The 19,069-nt window shown below is 36.3% G+C and overlaps 1 protein-coding gene across 7 annotated transcripts in view; it reads left to right on the top strand.

Moving 5' to 3' along the window:
* TRIM37 (tripartite motif containing 37) overlaps positions 1-19,069 on the top strand; it is a 152,440-nt gene that overhangs the window by 7,895 nt on the left and 125,476 nt on the right. For all 7 annotated transcript variants that reach the window (XR_008682420.2, XR_008682427.2, XM_088828633.1 and 4 more), the window contains exons 3-8: positions 1,473-1,513; positions 3,042-3,158; positions 4,181-4,268; positions 5,333-5,455; positions 6,962-7,085; positions 8,034-8,101. Coding sequence is in view for 5 of the 7 variants with exons in the window: in XM_088828633.1 (XP_088684759.1) it covers positions 1,473-1,513; positions 3,042-3,158; positions 4,181-4,268; positions 5,333-5,455; positions 6,962-7,085; positions 8,034-8,101 (561 nt within the window). In the remaining 2 variants the exon portion in view is untranslated. The remainder of the gene's footprint in view (positions 1-1,472; positions 1,514-3,041; positions 3,159-4,180; positions 4,269-5,332; positions 5,456-6,961; positions 7,086-8,033; positions 8,102-19,069) is intronic.

Raw genomic sequence — 19,069 nt, 5'->3', positions numbered from 1 at the left:
GTTCAGTCGCTCAGTCGTGTCCAACTCTTTGCAACCCCATAGACTGTAGGATGCCAGTCTTCCCTGTCCTTCACTGTCTCCCATTATCTGCTCAAACTCATGTCCATTGAGTTGATGCCATCCAACCATCTCATCCTCTTTTGCCCCCTCCTCCTCCCCTCAATCTTTCTCAGCACCTGGGCCTTTTCCAGTGAGTCGGCTCTTTGCAGCAGGTGGCCAGAGTATTGGAGCTTCAGCTTCAGCATCAGGCCTTCCAATGAATATTCAGGGTTGATTTCCTTTATGATTGACTGGTTTGATCTCCAAGGGACTCTCAGGAGTCTTCTCCATCACCACAGCTCAAAAGTATCAATTTTTCAGCGTTCAGATGAGGCTAGAGAGGTGTGGGCTGAGACTACCTCTGGAGGAGTGCTATCACTTTTGCAGAGCATTGTTTGAGGGAAAGAAACGTGACCTAAATCTGGCTTTGCTCAGGGACCAAAGAAATAATGTTCAAGGTTATTAAGAATGGAATCCTTTTCCATCTATTTTCTTTTTCTTACAGGTTTATTTTCTGTTCTGCGAAGTAGATTTTCCCCCTATTTATCTTCTGTTCTTCAAGGATTCCTTGGGAATTTTATTTCTTGAGTTATTTGACTTTATTTAAAAACTTAGGTTCTTTCTTAGAAACAGGAAGGAATAAACAGAAATAGTGGATATTAGGGAGTATATAGCTATTGAATTATATATTTATTTACCTCAGAACCTATTAACCAGCTAATTAAAATATTTAACCATGAAGCTATCGTTTTTGGAAATGTATTCAGGAAATTTTAACATCTTCTTTGTAGATGGTGTAAAACTGCTCCCTACCCAGTAATAACTAAAATGGTTATAGTAATAGAATTTAAGATTTAGTAGAGATATTATTCTTTTCTAAAACCTTTTTATAATTATGAGGAAGCCAGGATATGTAGATGTTCAAATTGTTGAACTGTAGAACTCTTAAGACAGAATTTTGCTGTACTGCTTATTTTATATTTTTCTAATTTTATATCCATAATGCATATACTTTACTATTTGCTTTTCAAAAAGGAATTTAGTAGTACCTTAAAATTCCTTGGAGATTTTATGATGAGTCAGTTAGAAGTAAATCATCATAGTGGCTTGTTTTGGGGTGTGGAAGTGACAGTGTTATTATTTTTGTGGAGATTATTTTATCTTTCCTGTGAGATCCAGACTCCTAGGATCACTTTCTTTTCCTGTGAGAGAATAGCTTCTTAATAATTATTTTGGGAAGAGTTCTGTCCCTTTGAAAATTTATTCTTGTCATGATGATAATGAGAAGACAGATTGCCTGCTATTCTGTAAGTATCTCTATAATTAATGCAGACACTAGAGAGGTAAACTCATTAATTTTGGTATGTAAGTACTCAATATGTACAAATTAATGGTGTTTCTGCAATCAAAATCTAATTCTTTTGCCTCCTTAGCGCTGGCTGACAGAGCAAAGAGCCCAATGTCCTCATTGCCGGTAAGCATTTTACCATGATTGTGAATCTGGAAAGTAGTAAGGTGATGGGGTCAGAGTGCGCCCTAATACTCATAAAGTTCTTTCTGCAGTCTGCTGCATTTATTCTCTTTTTGAATACAGTTACAAAGAATATAAGCAGTCTATCTGTCTGAAGAAGTGCAAACCAATTTATCTGACATAGAATTATATAGAATATACTACATTGTTTACCTTCTTTTGGAAAATCATTGTGTAACTTCTACACTTGCCTTTTGTAACTACAAAAAATAATAAAGTTTCTGTTAAAAATCCATAGCTGAATAAAAAGGCTTCTGATTCTGATATTCTCCACCTAATCTTTTCATAAATTAACACTTTGAGAAGAAATTGTTAGGTTTGGTTGGTTGGTTTGTTCTTTTAGACATCTATCTATATATACTGATATGTATACTTAATAATTTTTTCTTAAAACAAAAATGATATTTTGTTGTTTGCTTCTTTTTTCCATGTAAAATGTAGTGGTGCCTTTATTGATGATATGTACACATATGTCATTTAAAATCAATGTTTGAATAATAATCCACTATAAGATTATACATTTATTTGTGCTTATACTGGAAGATGTTTAGGTTGTTTCCATTTTTGTTTATTTCAAATGATGCCAGATTCCATTGAAGGAAAAGTCTTTTTACCATTTTATGTTCCTAATATAGATATTGAAAGTACCTTTTCATTACATCCTTGCTAACACTATAACCAATCTTTTTTTCTTTTTTGTTATTCTGCTAAGTGAAAAATGATATCTTGTTTTTAATCTGCTTTAAAAAAAATGATTGCAACTGAGCATCTGTTAACATTTTTAGCCATTTATAATTTATTTTTTTCTTAAACTGTCTTTTTATATCTTTTGCCCATTTTTCTTCATGTATTGTTCGCATTTTTCCCGTTAACTTTTAAGAAGATCAGGACTATCAAATAGAACTTTCCATGTGATGGGAATGTTCTTTAGTGTTGCTGTCAAATGTGGTAATTGAGCACTTAAAATAAGTCTAGTGTAACTATGTAATGACATTTTAAAAATTTAATTTGAATTTTAATTTAAAGTCACATATGACTAGTGGCTATCATTTTGGACAGTAGAGCTTTAGGCTAAGGAATTGAGAATTAAATTTGTAATCTAAAATTTTTTTATTCCTTTTTTAAAAATAAATAGTACATTATTGTAAAAATAGGCTGCAAACCATACTTTTCATTATGTCTTTGTTACTATTTTGATAGTAATTGGTATGAATATGATTGTGAGCTCTATTTTGAGGAAGGTATTTATTTTTTCTTGATTGATAATTTTTTTCCAGCTTTGTTGAGATATTAATTGACAAAATTTAAGCTATACAATTCTGAAAGGATTCCCTCCCGCCAATTGAGTTAACAAATCTGCCACCTCAGTATTTACCTTTGAAATGTGTTTTAGAAAATGATCTTGAATTCCTGAATGCGATTATCCATATATATATATATATATATATATATTTTTTTTTTTTTCCTCCAGTGCTCCACTCCAGTTACGAGAACTAGTAAACTGCCGTTGGGCAGAAGAAGTAACACAGCAACTTGATACTCTTCAACTCTGCAGTCTCACCAAACATGAAGAAAATGAAAAGGACAAGTATGTCCTCAGTTTCTTTGTTCAGGTGTTTCATAGATTGTGCTGTATGCCTTTTTAAATGACATTATTGAAAGATTCCTTTCAGTTTCGTAGGTGAACACTAGGACAGTTTTCTTCTGGTGTGGGAATCTCTGTTTGGAAAGACCCTCTAACAAGCAGGGGCTGCTCTTTGGTTGCAGCGCACAGACTTCTCATTGTGTTGGCTTCTCTGCTGTGGAGCAGGGCTCTAGGGTGCACTGCCTCAGTAGTTGCCACTCATGGGCTCTAGAGCTTGGGTTTAGTAGTTGTGTGTCGGCTTAGTTGCTTCACAGCATGTGCAGTCCTCTCAGATCAGGGATTAAACCTTTGTCCCCTGCACTGGCAGGTGATTCCTATCCACTGTGCCACTAGGAAAGTCCCTCTACTTTTTTTTATGATGGACATGCTAATCAGTGTGAGGTAATATTGTGGTTTTGATTTGCATTTACTTTATGAGGATGTTGAGCATCTTTACATATCCATTTGGCCATTTGTTTTGGGGAAGTTTTTGTTTTGTATTTTACCCAATATTTTAATTGTTTTTGTTTGTTTGCTTGGCTAGTGCTAAGTCGCTGCAGTCATGTCTGACTCCTTGCGACCCCATGACTATAGCCCACTAGGCTCCTCTGTCCATGGGATTCTCCAGGCAAGAATACTGGAGGGGGTTGCCATGCCTTTCTCCTTTTTGGCTCTGGTATTTGTTTAATTATAGGAATTCTTTATATAATTTGGATATTAACTCCTTATTAGATACACAATTTGCAGCTATTTTCTCTCATTCCATCGGTTGCCCTTTTACTCTTCTTTATTGTGTCGTTTGATGTACAGAGGTTAATTTGATGTAGTCTAATTTACACAAAAGCCATGGGAGTTTATTCTATATTTCCTGAGATATAGTCATTTAAAATTGACTGACTTATTTGCCCAAACTTAGGTATTTGTTGTGGTAACTATGTTCCAGTTTTAATTAATTTATAACTGTACTTTTTTTCTTTAACATATAGGTGTGAAAACCACCATGAAAAACTTAGTGTATTTTGCTGGACTTGTAAGAAGTGTATCTGCCACCAGTGTGCACTTTGGGGAGGAATGGTAAGAGGAACAAATTCAGCCTATTATTTTTAGTTAGAGTCTTGAAAGCACTGACATTTTTATTTGATTTAGAAAGTAATATCGTTTTACTCTGTTTATAGAATGAAAATTAAATGTATTTGCTTCATTGCAGAATGTATTGTATCTTTTGTTATTCCAGAAAATTTTCTTTTGTGGGAGATTTTGGTTTATGATATACATTCCTTATATAAATATTTTAATTGAAAACCTGTAAAATGTATATTTATTTGCAAATCTTCTGCTGTAGGATCAAGGTCCTTTCCTTAATCTGATACCCTGGTCAGTTGATTTGATATCCTGGCTGTAATTTCCAATTCTAGTTTCTTTAAAATGGAACAACACCTTTATAGGCATTGTGAAACAATATGAATGTAGACATTTAGATTTTATTTTAAATCTTCTTTTCTCAAGTACCTTTCTAATTTATTCATTTGTTTTAGAGACTGGGGGTTCAGTGATGAACAAAACAGATATCAAACAGCTAGTTCTACACTCACTTGCTGTTGTGAAAAATATTAGAAATAAGTATACAATGCTAATGAGAGTGAGTGACCACGGGACCTAACACTGTAAGCCTGAGTTAAGTTCCAAAGGATGAGTAGGAGTTTAAGTGGGTGGAGAATTTGGAGAGGGTGGAGAAAAGAGAATTATTTTTGAATAAGGAGCTTCTTTGGCAAAGGGCTGGTGGGAAGAAGTTTGAGGACATAGAAGAAGGCTAGTACTGACCAAGAGAAGAGTAACAAATAAGGTTGTGTCAGGTGGTTTTGGCCGTGATTAAGGATTTTGTTTCTTTAATGAGTGAAGATTTCTAGATAAGTAAACATTTAGCTAAAGTCCATTATCTAAAATCTTGAAGGGTTTTTTTTTCTGCATGGGCCAAATGATTTTAAGCAAACTTTGGCCTGTTTTAACAAACGGGCAGAAGATAAAATTCACTTGAAATTATTTACCAGTTTAGTAGTATCCGTAGAGTGTTAAGGAAGGAATGTAAATGTAGTTGAGATATATGAAACTGTTCTAAAACTACTCATTAATTTAAATAGCATAGTGGACATACCTTTAAACCTTTGGCGGAAATTTATGAGCAGCATGTTACTAAAGTGAATGAAGAAGTAGCCAAACTTCGTCGACGTCTCATGGAACTGATCAGCTTAGTTCAAGAAGTGGTAAGACTACTACTACTAAAAGATCATTATTTCTTTTATAGTTTATAATATATTTACGTATATATTTTTCTTTTCTTTTTATTTTTTTGCTGCACCATGTGGCATGTGGGATCTTAGTTCCCCAGCCAGGGATCCAGCCTTTCCCCCTGCATTGAAACAACATTCTTAAACCACTGGACCACCAGGGAAGTCCCTATAATAAAATATATATTTTTTATAATATAGATCAATCAGATGTTGAACTAAAGATTTGAAAATTTGGTAAGATGTATTTATAGTTTCTCTCACTAACTTCAAACCAGCTGAGGAATTGCATCCAAATTCCTTGCCTGTTCTGAAGTTGGAGCCAGAGAATTGTGTTTTTAAATAAAAATAGGGAATCAGTGAATGAGTTTATGAGCCTATTTGTTTCAATTACTGACTTCTGAATAGAATCAGTGTTGACATTTTATAGTCATTAAGTCATTTATTCTTTGGGAGAGTTTCTGCTACCACAGAATGAACTATTTCTGATCTTCTGAATTAGAACTGCAAAATTGAAAGAGTAATATTTAACACTACTCTTTAGGTATTGTTGGGTCAAGAGCTCTGGTGAGTTACTTACCATTTGTAATAATATTACTATGGGAAAATATAATAAGCATCAAACATTTAAGTAGAAAATACACTTTTGAAATTTATTTTGTTTAAAGTTACCAGAATGACAGTTATTAGTGAGGTTTGTGGACCATTCCTGACTTAAAGATGTTTTTATTTTACTCATGCAGGAAATCAAGATTGAGATTATAATTTTTATAACATTTTTTATACAGAAAATAATGTTTTTGAGTTACGTGTATGCTGCACAAAGTCATTTTGGACTATAAACAAGTTGGATGTCTTCCATTTGGCTTTTATTTGTCTATGTTTTTTTCTGTTGTTTTCTTTTGATGACATTTTAATTTGGGCTTTAAAGAAGGTGTTTTGTTGGTAGTTTGACATTCTCACTGCTTTTGCTTATAATAGTAAATGTAGGAAAGATTACTTTTTATTTTTGGTGGTATGCTATTTAAAAAAACTGTACTATGCAGTCTTTAAAAACCTTATTTTTTTCTTTCTGATCTTAGTTCTGAAAAAAATTTAAAACTTTGTAAACTAGAGAAGATACGGTTTTTCAAATTTTTCCTTTGTTTTAGGGTGATGTGCACTGACCTTAGTGTACTTTTTGTTTTTGAACAGTGATGTCCTATATGGTTAGGCTTTGTGCTTTGTATGTGTTACCTAAAGCAATTTTTTGTAATTACATATCTTTTCTGTTGAACTGCTAAAATATTGTGTACTTTATTATGTTTTAATTGTTTAAAATTTTTTTCTGAGTTTCCTGTTGTATTTGAACAATTAAAAAGTGTTATTGGCTTATAGTTTTTAAAGAGGAAATTAGCTTTAAGAATTGCAGTGATTATGTTAAAGTCCATTTACTTCTGTTTGAATAATTCAATTAAAAGTTTTTACCTGTTTATTTTCTAGGAAAGAAATGTAGAAGCTGTACGAAATGCGAAAGATGAGCGTGTTCGGGAAATTAGAAATGCAGTGGAGATGATGATTGCACGATTAGATACACAGCTGAAGAATAAGCTAATAACACTGATGGGTGAGTTTTCTTGTGTACGTGGGGCTTTGAACCTCCTTGAGATTTGTCATAGAAGAGCAAAAGTTGATAAGTTATAGGTTGGGGAAAGATTGCTTTAAAAAAAAATTCTGCCTATTAATTGTTCCCTTGTGTCAGTTAGTTCAGTTCAGTTCAGTCACTCAGTCGTGTCCGACTCTCCTCGACCCCATGAATCACAGCACGTCAGGTCTCCCTGTCCATCACCAACTCCCGGAGTTCACTCAAACTCATGTCCACAGAGTCGGTGATGCCATCCAGCATTACACCAAATTGATATGATTTCTGCTGACATCATGGGATATGATTCCAGCTCCTCAGACTTTGTGATTTACAAAGAAGATGGTCTGATTTGGCAAACATGCCTGTACTATTATCTTTTTTTTTCTTAATCATGTAAAGCTGTTTCTTTCTTCCTTTAATAATAATTCATTTATCCCTCCATGTTTCCAGCTTCTTTGAGACTGTTTTCCTCTTTTTCATAGATTACTTTTTATTCAAAGAACATACCTCTTGCTGACATTTAGTATACAAATGGTCCACTTATACTACATTCTTCTTTTTAGGCCGCTCTTAAATTTGGGGGGAGGAATTATTTCAGAATGGTCGATTGATTAAATACTTTTGTACATCTTTATATTCCTTGAGAAGCAATAACATTAATTTCATTACAGAGTATGTTGTCATTATATATTTCTTAGAAAGATTTAATAGAATGACATTGCATTTTGTCATACTGTAGTTAGTGTTGGTTCTGAAATCCTCTTGTCAAAGCTACTATAGTTAAAATTCTGGGAAATTATGATAGCTGTAATGAAGAAGTTTTGCTTACTTGAGATGGATTTCTTACTATTGAATATGTTCAACTAAAATTAATTTCATTTTCGAACCAATAACAAGCCTGAATGTTCATCTTTTGCTATTTTTAAATAGGTCAGAAGACATCTCTGACACAAGAAACAGAACTGTTGGAATCCTTAGTTCAGGAAGTAGAGCATCAGGTAATAGAATATTAAATGACATGAGATAAAGTCTTTATCCATTTTTTGTTCATGTAGTTGAAATGTTTTTTGGTTTTGTTGATTTTTGACAGTTTATATAAGGTCACAGATCTGTGGATCTGTGTGCTGTACTAGGGATTTTTATGAAATAGGAATCAACTGATTCAGTTTCTGCATCATGTTTGGGAACTAGGTAAAAAAGATTAAAAAAATATATATTTGTTGGTTGTCTTGAGTCTTAGTTGCATCATGTGGGATCTGTTCACAGAGATTCTCTGGTTGTGATGTGCAGAGTTAGTAGTTACGGCCGGCAGGCTTGGTTACTCTGTGGCATGTGGGATCTTAGTTCCTAAGACAGGAATCAAACCTGTGTCCCCTGCACTGCGAGGCAGATTGTTAACTACTGCACCACCAGGGAAGTCCCAGTAAAATAAGATTTATTTTGTTTTTGCAAAAATGGAATTATTTTTATAGAGAATAGTCAATAGGAATCTAAATCTGTAGATTAAAATCTGACATTGTGACTTAATTGGTGACTTCAAGATACAATATTATACAATTACTATGGCAACCCACTCCGGTGTTCTTGCCTGGAGAATCCCAGGGATGGCGGAGCCTGGTGGGCTGCCGTCTATGGGGTCGCACAGAGTTGGACACGACTGAAGCGACGTAGCAGCAGCAGCAGCAGCAGCAGTGATCCTTAGGATAAAATTAGCATTTTTATTTATGAAGAAAATTTTTATTCAATACCAAATAGATAGTAGGCGTTGTTTCAGATGCTTAGAACACAGCGGTGAACAAAATGGCAAAAAAAAAAATCTGTCCTCAAAGACTTTATAATTTTAGATTCAGGATAGGTGGGGATAAAGTCTATAGTGAATGAATAAATAAAATGAGTAAAATGTGTAGATATTTGATATATTTATCTGTCTTGAATTTGGTTTTTGAGATTCTTTAATTCTTGTGATACATAGCTGTCTCATGCGATTGTTTTCTTGATTTTCATCTTGGGGATTCCCTTCATTTCTTTTTTAGGTTAAATCCTACCTGATTTCCATGGCTTCGTGCTCTTGATTTACACATTTGTTTTGGAATCACAATTCCTCTGTGGCTTTTATGAAAGAGTAATCAGAATAAATGTTTTGAGCCTATGTATCTGAAAATACGTTTGTTCAATCTTTACACTTGATTGACAGTTTGTCTGGTAGAATTCAATACATAAATATTTATTTATATATTCTTGTTTTTCTCTTCAGTGTTTCATGCTGCATTGTTTGTGGAATCTTACTTTACTGAGCAAGGATAGAACCTGGGCTGTTGGCAGGGAAAGCATGGTGTCTTAATCACTGCAACTACTGGCCTGCCAGGGAATTCCCCAGCAGTCCCATTCTTAATTGTGCATGTTGTTCTAGAGAACAGAGATTTTCCCCTCCAGAGGAATAGTCAAGCAGCCTTCTGCTGTAATGATGGGACAAATTTTTTAAACCAGCTGTAGTGGAATAAGGGTGGGATCTGGGGATCTGTGCACTTTTTTTTTTCTTTTAACAGTGTTGTTGAAGGATAATTGACCCAAAAAATAAGCTGCATGTATTTCAAGTGTACAATTTGATAAGTTTTGACAAATGTATACCCCTGTGAAACCATTACCATAGTCACGGTAGTAAGTTTATTCCTCCAAAATTCTTTGTGCCTCTTTATAAACTCTGGTTCTGCTTCTTCCAGTACTTCCCTCTCCAGGCAACCCCCATCTGCTTTCTGTCATAGATAAATTTGCCTTTTCTAGTGTTTAATATGATTGGAATCTGACCTAGGTTCGATTGCTGAGTTGGGAACATCCCCTGGAGGAGGGCATGGTAACCCACTCCAGTAATCTTGCCCAGAGAATCCCATGGAGTGAGGAGCCTGCCAGGCTGCAGTCCATGGGGTCACAAAGAATTGGACGAGACTGAGTGACTAAAGCACAGCACACACGTTTTATGTTTGATTTCTTTTATGCAGCAGAATTATTTTACAGTTCATTCATGTATCAGTCAGTCAGTTCAGTTCGGTTGCTCAGTCGTGTCTGACTCTTTGTGACCCCATGAACCACAGCACGCCAGGCTTCCCTGTCCATCAACAACTCCCGGAGTCCACCCAAACCAATGTCCATTGTGTTTGTGATGCCATCCAGCCATCTCATCCTCTGTCGTCCCCTTCTCCTCCTGCCCTCAATCTTTCCCAGCATCAGGGCCTTGTCAAATGAGTCAGCTCTTTGCATCAGGTGGCCAAAGTATTGGAGTTTCAGCTTCAACATCGGGCCCTCCAATGAACACCTAGGACTGATCTCCTGGTGTCCAGTCCTGGATGGACTAGTTGGATCTCCTTGCCGTCCAAGGGACTCTCAAGAGTCTTCTCCAGCACCACAGTTCAAAAGCGTCAATTTTTCGGCGCTCAGCTTTCTTTATAGTCCAACTCTCACAACCATACATGACTACTGGAAAAACGATAGACTTGACTGAACGGACCTCTCTGCTTTTTAATATGCTGTCTAGGTTGGTCATAACTTTCCTTCCAAAGAGCAAGCGCCTTTTAATTTCATTGCTTCAATCACCATCCACAGTGATTTTGGAGCCCCCCAAAATAAAGTCAGCCACTGTTTCCACTGTTCGCCCATCTATTTGCCATGAAGTGATGGGACCCGAATACCATGATCTTATTTTTCTGAATATTGAACTTTAAGCCAACTTTTTCCCTCTCCTCTTTCTCTTTCATCAAGAGGCTTTTGAGTTTCTCTTCACTTTCTGCCATAAGGGTGGTGTCATTTGCATATCTGAGGTTATTGATATTTCTCCCAGCAATCTTGATTCTAGCTTGTGCTTCCTCTAGCCCAGCGTTTCTCATGATGTACTCTGCATATAAGCAGTGTGACAATATACAGCCTTGACGTACTCCTTTTCCTGTTTGGAACCAATCTTTTGTTCCATGTCCAGTTCTAACTGTTGCTTCCTGACCTATATACAGGTTTCTCAAGAGACAGGTCAGGTGGTCTGGTATTCCCATCTCTTTTTATTGACTATGCCAAAGCCTTTGACTGTGTGGATCACATGTATCAATAGTTCTTCCCTTTTTAATTGCTGAGTAGTATTCCATTGTATGTATATGCCACAATTTGTTTTTCCATTCAACTATTTATGGTCATTTGGTTTGCTTCTTTTTTTTTTCTTCTATTGGCATATAGCCAATTAACAATGTTGTGATAATCTCAAGTGAACAGCAAAGAGATTCAACCATATATATACCTGTATCCATTCTCCTTGGTTTGCTTTCTGGTTTTGACTTTTACAAATAAAGTAGTAACAAACATTCATTTACAAATATATGTCCAAATTTATATGGACATATATTTCCTTTTCTCTTGGGTCCACCTAAGATAGAATGGTAGGTATATGATTCAGGTTTTAATAAATGCCATCTATTTTCCTGAAGAGATTGTATCATTTATATTTCTGTCAGTAGTCTTTGAGAGTACTAGTTTCTTTACATTCTTGTTAACGTGTGATATAGTCAGTCTTTAATTTGAGGTGTTCTTGTAGAAGTGTAATAATATGTCATTATCGTTTTATTAGGTTGGGGCAAAAGTAATTGCAATTTCAGATCGTGATTTTTAAATCATAAGTAGGTTCAAACACGTTTTTATTAATTAAAATAGAAACCATTACAATGGACACATTTTTGCCAGCAAGAAGTAAGTTTGTTTATTCCTGTAGTGTAAAAATCCATGCTTCAGGATTCAGTGAACTCTTGAAAAGCATTTTCTGCCTCCTGTTGGTTGAGGAAGCATTTTCCCTGCAAAAAGTTGTAAGATGTTTGAAGAAATGGTAGTTGGTTGGCAGGAGGTCAGGTGAATAGCGTGGATGAGGCAAAACTTCATAGCCTAGTTCATTCAACTTTTGAAGTGTTGGCTGTGTGACCTGCAGTCAGCCCTTGTTTCTGGAGAATTGGACCCATTCTGTTAACCAGTGCCTGCTGTAGTCATTGCAGTTTTTGGTGCTTCTCATCAATGTGCTGAGCATACGTCTCAGATTTAGTGGTTTTGTTGGGATTCAGAAAGCTGTGGTGAATCAGACCGGGAGCAGACCGCCAAACAAGTGACTGATCTCATTTTGGTGCAAGTTTGACTTTGGAAAGTCTTTTGGAGCTTCTTAGTCCACTCACTGAGCTGGTCATTGCCAGTTGTATAATATCTACTTTCTGTCACACATCGCAATCTGTTTGAGAAATGTTTCATTGTTACATAGAATAAGAGAAGACGACACTTCAAAAACGACCATTATTTTGATTTAAGGTCAGTTCATGAGGCAGCCACTTGTCAAGCTTTTTCACCTTTCCAATTTGCTTCAAATGCCAAACGACTGTAGAATAGTAAACGTTGAATTCTTTAGCAACTTCTCATGTAGCTGTCGGAGAAGGCAATGGCAAGCCACTCCAGTACTCTTGCCTAGAAAATCCCATGGATGGAGGAGCCTGGTAGGCTGCAGTCCGTGGGGTCACTAAGGGTCGGACACGACTGAGCGACTTCACTTTCACTTTTCACTTGCATGCATTGGAGAAGGAAATGGCAACCCACTCCAGTGTTCTTGCCTGGAGAATCCCAGAGACGGGGTGACCTGGTGGGCTTCTGTCTATGGGGTCACACAGAGTCGGACACGACTGAAGTGACTTAGCAGCAGCAGCAGCAGCATGTAGCTGTAAGAAGATCAGCTTTGATGGTTGCTCTTGATTGATTGTTTTCACCTTCTGATGGCTGGCCACTATGTTCCTCATCTTCATAGCTCTCATCTCCTTTGCAAAACTTATTGAACCACTGCTGCTCTGTACATTCGTTAGCAGTTCCTGGGCCAAATGTATTGTTGATTTTGCAAGTTGTCTCTGATGCTTTATGACACGACCCATTTTGAACTCAAAAAATCACTCAAATTTGCTTTTTGTCTGACATCATTTCTGTAGTCTAAAATAAATATAAAATAAGCTGCAACAAGTCATTAGCAAAAAAAAAAAAATAAAGCGAGAAATGAGCATTAAAGGGATGTGTAGCATAATGACATTCATTTAAGAATGTATTCCAATATCAGATGATAAAGTTTAGCAATGCAAAGCCACAATTACTTTTCACCAAGCTAAGTTACATTTGCCTTGTGACTAATGATGCTAAGCATCCTTTCTTGAATTTATGTGTCATCCATGTATCTTCTTTGTTGAAGTATTTGTTCAGATCTTTTTGTTGTTATTCAGATCTTTTGGCCATCATTTTATTGCCTTGTTTGTTTTCTTTCTGAGTTTTGAGAGCTCTTTATATAGAAAACTAGATATAAGTTCTTTATTAGATAGGTGCTTTGCAAAGATTTCCTTCAAGTCTACGGCTTGTCTTTTCATTCTCTTAGAAGTGTCTTTTGAAGGGAAGTTTTAAATTTTAATGAAATGTAATTTATCGGTTTGTTCTGCTGTCATAGCTAAGAACTCTTTACCTAACCCAAGATCACAAATATTTTCTCGTATGTTTTCTTCCAGAAGTTTTATAGTTTTAGGCTTTATGTTTAGGACTATGACCATTTTGTTCTATTTTTTGTATATGAGGTATGGATCCAAGGTAGTCTCTTTGTTTTAATTTGTATAGGTGTGTGACCGTCAGTTGTTCTAGTACCATTTGTTGAAGGCCAGACTTTCTCTACTGAATTGCCTTTGCATCTTTTTCAAAAATTAATCCATATATACGTTATCTACTGATTTGTTTTATGCCACTACTGCACTGTTGCTTTTGCTTTTTATAATACTGTTATAAAAAGTAAAAAGATTAAAAAGATTACTGTTGCTTTTTATAATAAAATAATGTAAAGTAATGATAAATAAAAAGTAATAAATAATAAAGTAATAAGTAAATAAAAATAAGTCAATAAAAAGTAAAAGTAAATGAAAATAAAGTAATAATAAAATAAAAAGTAAAAAGATATAAAAAGATTACTGTTGCTTTTTATAATAAAATCAACCCTGAATATTCATTGGAAGGACTGTTGCTGAAGCTCCAATATTTTGGCCAGCTGCTGTGAAGTGCCAACTCATTGAAGGAGACCCTGATGCTGGGAAAGATTGTGAGCAGGAAAAGGTGACAGAGGATGAGATGGTTGGATGGTATCCCTGACTTGATGGAGATGAGTTTGAGCAAACTCTGGGAGATAGTGAAAAACAGGGAAGTCTGGCGTGCTGACAGTCCATGGTCTTGCAGAGTCAGATACGACTTAGTGACTGAACCACAACAAAAAGTGTTAACTCTCTTTGCGCTTCCATTTTTTAGAATTTTTTATTGTCATATGAACTTTAGATCCAACTTTACAAAGAGAGTAACATTTCTACCGAAAAAAAAAAAAAATTTTTTTTTTTTTCTTTAATACTTATTTTTTTTAGCTGCTTTGAGTCTTAGTTGTGGCCGGTTGGCTCAGTAGTTGCCGTGTGTGGGCTTATGGCATGTGGAATCTTAGTTTCCTGACTACAGTTAGAACTTGAGCCCCCTTTATTGGCAGGCAGATTCTTAATCCCTGGATAACCAGGAAGTCCCATGTTTTGGGGTTTCATTGGAATTACATTGGATCTATATAGCAACTTGGGGAGATGTGGCATTTTAACTATACTGAGTCTATTTCATGAGAAAGACTCCATTTATTTCAGCAGTCTTTCATAACTTTTCGGGGCACAAGATTTTCATATTGTTTGTCAGATTTTTCGGTATTTCAGAATTTTTGATGATAAAGGATGAGTTTTTTCCCCCATTATTATTATTACTTTTGGAATATAGTTGCTGTACAGTGTTGTGTTAGATTCGGCTGTACAGTGAGGTGAATCCACTGTATGTACACATATATCCCTTCCCTCTTGGACCTCCTTCCCCGCTAGGTTACCACAAAGCATGGAGCAGAGCTCCCTGTGCTATATATACCAGGTTCCCAGCTGTTATATAGATACATATGTCAATCCTAATCTCCTACCTCATGTCCCCTACCACTGGTGTTCATACATCTATTCTCTATGTCTGTCTCTCTATTCTTGCCCACAGAAAGGTCCATCTGTACCATTTCTTTAGATTCCACATATGTGGGTGATACCTCATTGTAGTTTTCATTTGCATTTCTCTAATAATTACTGATGTTGAGGATCTTTTCTCATGCCTCTTGGCCACCTCCTATGTTGTTTTTGGAGAAATGACTGTTTAGGTCTTGTACTGATGTTTTGATTGGGTTGTTTGTTTTTTAAGTGTTGAGCTCCACAAACTGTTTGTAGGAGACTGGTGAGTTTTAAATTATGCCCTCTTCAGTGTTTTGGAAGAAGTTTTGTAGAACTGGTAATGTTTCTGAGATGTTTGCTCGAATACACCAGTGAAGCCATTTGAATCTTGTTATCTTTGTGGAAAGAAAGAAAACAGGAAATTTGAAGTTTCTTTATAGATATAAGGCAGTTTTTGTGACTTCCCCAGCAGTCCAGTGTTTAAGACCCCCATGCTTTCACTGCAGGGGGTACAAATTTGATCCCTGATTGGGACACTAAGATCATGCATTCCTCACAGTATGGCAAAAAAAAAAAAAAAAATAGGGCAGTTCATGTTGCCTTCATCTTGAATGAGCTTTCATAGTTTGTGTCTTTCAGGGAATTATTCCCTTTCATTTGAATTTGCTGAATTTATTGGCATAAAATTAATAATAGTCCCTTATTACCCTTTTAATATTTTATAATGCAGTGGTGTTACTTACTTCTCTTCCTGGTATTGGTAATTTGTGTCTTCTTTCTTTTCTCCCTGATCAGTCTGACTAGAGGATATTGAATTTTGTTGACCTTTTCAACTAAGTAGTGATTTTGCTTTTTCTCTGTTATTTTTCTGCTTTAAATTCTGTTGATTGTTATTTTGATCTAATTATTATCTTTCTTTTGTTCAGTTCCGTTCAGTTCAGTCGCTCAGTTGTATCTGACTCTTTGCGACCCCATCAACTGCAGCACGCCAGGCCTCCTTGTCCATCACCAACTCCCGGAGTTTACCCAAATTCATGTCCATTGAGTCAGTGATGCCCTCCAACCATTTCATCCTCTGTTGTCCCCTTCTCCTCCTGGAGTCCTTCAGTCTTTCCCAAAATCAGGGTATTTTCCAGTGAGTCAGTTCTTCGCATTAGGTTGCCACAGCATTGGAGTTTCAGCGTCAGCATCAGTCCTTCCAATGAATATTCGGACTGATTTCCTTTAGGATGGACTGGTTGGATCTCCTTGCAGTCCAAGGGACTCTCAAGTGTCTTCTCCAACACCACAGTTCAAAAGCATCAATTCTTTGGCACTCAGCTTTCTTTATAGTCTGACCCTCACATCCATACATGACTACTGGAAAAACCATAGACTTGACTGAACGGACCTTTGTTGGCAAAGTAATGTCTCTGCTTTTTAATATGCTGTCTAGGTTGGTTATAGCTTTTCCTCTAAAGAGCAAGTGTCTTTTAATTGCATGGCTGCAGTCACCATCTGCAGTGATTTTGGAGCTCCCAAAAATAAAGTCTGCAACTGTTTCCACTGTTTCACCATCTATTTGCTGTGAAGTGACGGGACCAGGTGCCATGATCTTTGTTTTCTTAATGTGGAGCTTTAAGCCAACTTTTGCGATCTCCTCTTTCACTTCCATCAAGAGTCTCTTTAGTTCTTCTTCACTTTCTGCCATAAGGGTGGTGTCATCTGCATATCTGAGGTTATTGATATTTCTCCCAGCAATCTTAATTCCAGCTTGTGCTTCCTCTAGCCCAGCGTTTCTCATGATGTACTCTGCCTATAAGTTAATTAAGCATGGTGACAATGTACAGCCTTGATGTACTCCTTTCCCGATTTGGAACCAGTCTGTTGCTCCATGTCTAATTTTGACTGTTGCTTCCTGACCTGCATACAGGTTCCTCAAGAGGCAGGTCAGGTGGTCTGGTATTGCCATCTCTTTCAGAATTTTCCACAGTTCATTGTGATCCATGCAGTCAAAGACTTTGGCATAGTCAATAAAGCAGAAATAGATGTTTTTCTGGAAATCTCTTGCTTTTTCTATGATCCAGCAGATGTTGGCAATTTGAGCTCTGGTTCCTCTGCCTTTTCTAAAACCAGCTTGAACATCTGGAAATTCATGGTTCACATTTTGTTGAAGCCTGGCTTGGAGAATTTTGAGCATGACTTTGCTAGCATGTGAGTTGAGTGCAATTGTGTGGTAGTTTGAACATTCTTTAGCATTGCCTTTCTTAGGGATTGGAATGAAGACTGACCTTTTCCAGTCCTGTGGCCACTGCTGAGTTTTCCAAATTTGCTGGCATATTGAGTGCAGCACTTTCACAGCGCCATTTAGGATTTGAAATAGCTCCACTGGAATTCCATCACCTCCACTAGCTTTGTTCGTAGTGATGCTTTCTAAGGCCCTCTTAACTTCAGGATGTCTGGCTCTAGGATAGTGATCACACCATTGTGATTATCTGGGTCGTGAAGATCTTTTTTGTACAGTTCTTCTGTGTATTCTTGCCACCTCTTCTTAATATCTTCTGCTTCTGTTAGGTCCATTAGATTTCTGTCCTTTATTTAGCCTTTCTTTGCATGAAATTTTCCCTTGGTATCTCTAATTTTCTTGAAGAGATCTGTAGTCTTTCCCATTCTATTGTTTTCCTCTATTTCTTTGCTCTGATCACTGAGGAAGGCTTTCTTATCCTCCAAGCTATTCTTTGGAACTCTGCATTCAAATGGGTATATCTTTCCTTTTCTCCTTTGCTTTTGCCATCTCTTCTTTTCACAGCTATTTGTAAGGTCTCCCCAGACAGCCATTTTGCTTTTTTGCATTTATTTTTCTTGGGAATGGTCTTGCTTCCTGTCTGCTGTACAGTGTCACAAACCTCTGTCCATAGTTCATTAGGCACTCTGTCTATCAGATCTAGGCCCTTAAATCTATTTCTCACTTCCACTGTATAATCATTAGGGATTTGCTTTAGGTCATACCTGAATGGGCTAGTAGTTTTCCCTGCTTTCTTCAATTTAAGTCTGAATTTGGCAATAAGGAGTTCATGATCTGAGCCATAGTCAGCTCCCGGTCTTGTTTTTGCTGACTGTATACAGCTTCTCCATCTTCAGCTGCAAAGAAGATAATCAGTCTGATTTCGGTGTTGACCATCTGGTGATGTCCATATGTAGAGTTTAATTTGCCCTTTCTCCCCTAAAATGTTAGGATTGAAGCTGGAGAGGATTGAAGCTGGGGTTATTGATTTGAGACCTTTCTGCTTGAAGCACATTCTTACATCCTTTGTGACTTCTTTGACACATGGGTTCTGCAGAAATATGTTACTTAGGTTCCAAATATTTGGAACCTAATTTCCAATACTCTATAATGTCAGGTCAAGTTGGTTGATATTGATGTTCAAGTGTACTATATCCTTGTGGATTTTTTTGTCGCCCCTGTTTTGAGAGGGGGTATTCAAATTTTCAGCAATAATTCCAAAATTTATTCTATCGGTTTTTACTTCATGTATTTTGAAGCCATATTAGTAGGGGTATAAACATCTAAGATTGTTATATTCCCTTGATCAACTGTTTCCATTATCACTGTGAAAGACCTTCTGTTTGCTTTGAAATTTAGTTGATATAAAAAAGTCATTTTCACTTTAACTAGCATTGCCATGTCATATCTTATTCTGTCAGTTTTCTTTTAATGTATTTGTTCCTTTTTTTTGGACTCAAAAAACCCAAATCTTTATTCTGTAACAAATGAGCTTAAAAAAAAAAAGAATTAGCTTTAAAAAGTCATAAAACACTGTGACAAATGTAGAAGGAATACAAAAAAGGACAACAGATTACACTGGGGGAAAGTTATTTTTAAATACAGTACATTTCAACAGAAAACTTCTACAATGGGAAACTTTTTAATTCCATTTTTCTAATAAAGACATTTCT

This window comes from Moschus berezovskii, chromosome 20 (genome assembly GCF_049115385.1).
Source record: "Moschus berezovskii isolate FMDL1 chromosome 20, NW_MosBer_1.0, whole genome shotgun sequence".
Taxonomy (NCBI): Eukaryota; Metazoa; Chordata; class Mammalia; order Artiodactyla; family Moschidae; genus Moschus; species Moschus berezovskii.
This window is presented reverse-complemented; position numbering and strand designations above follow the sequence as displayed.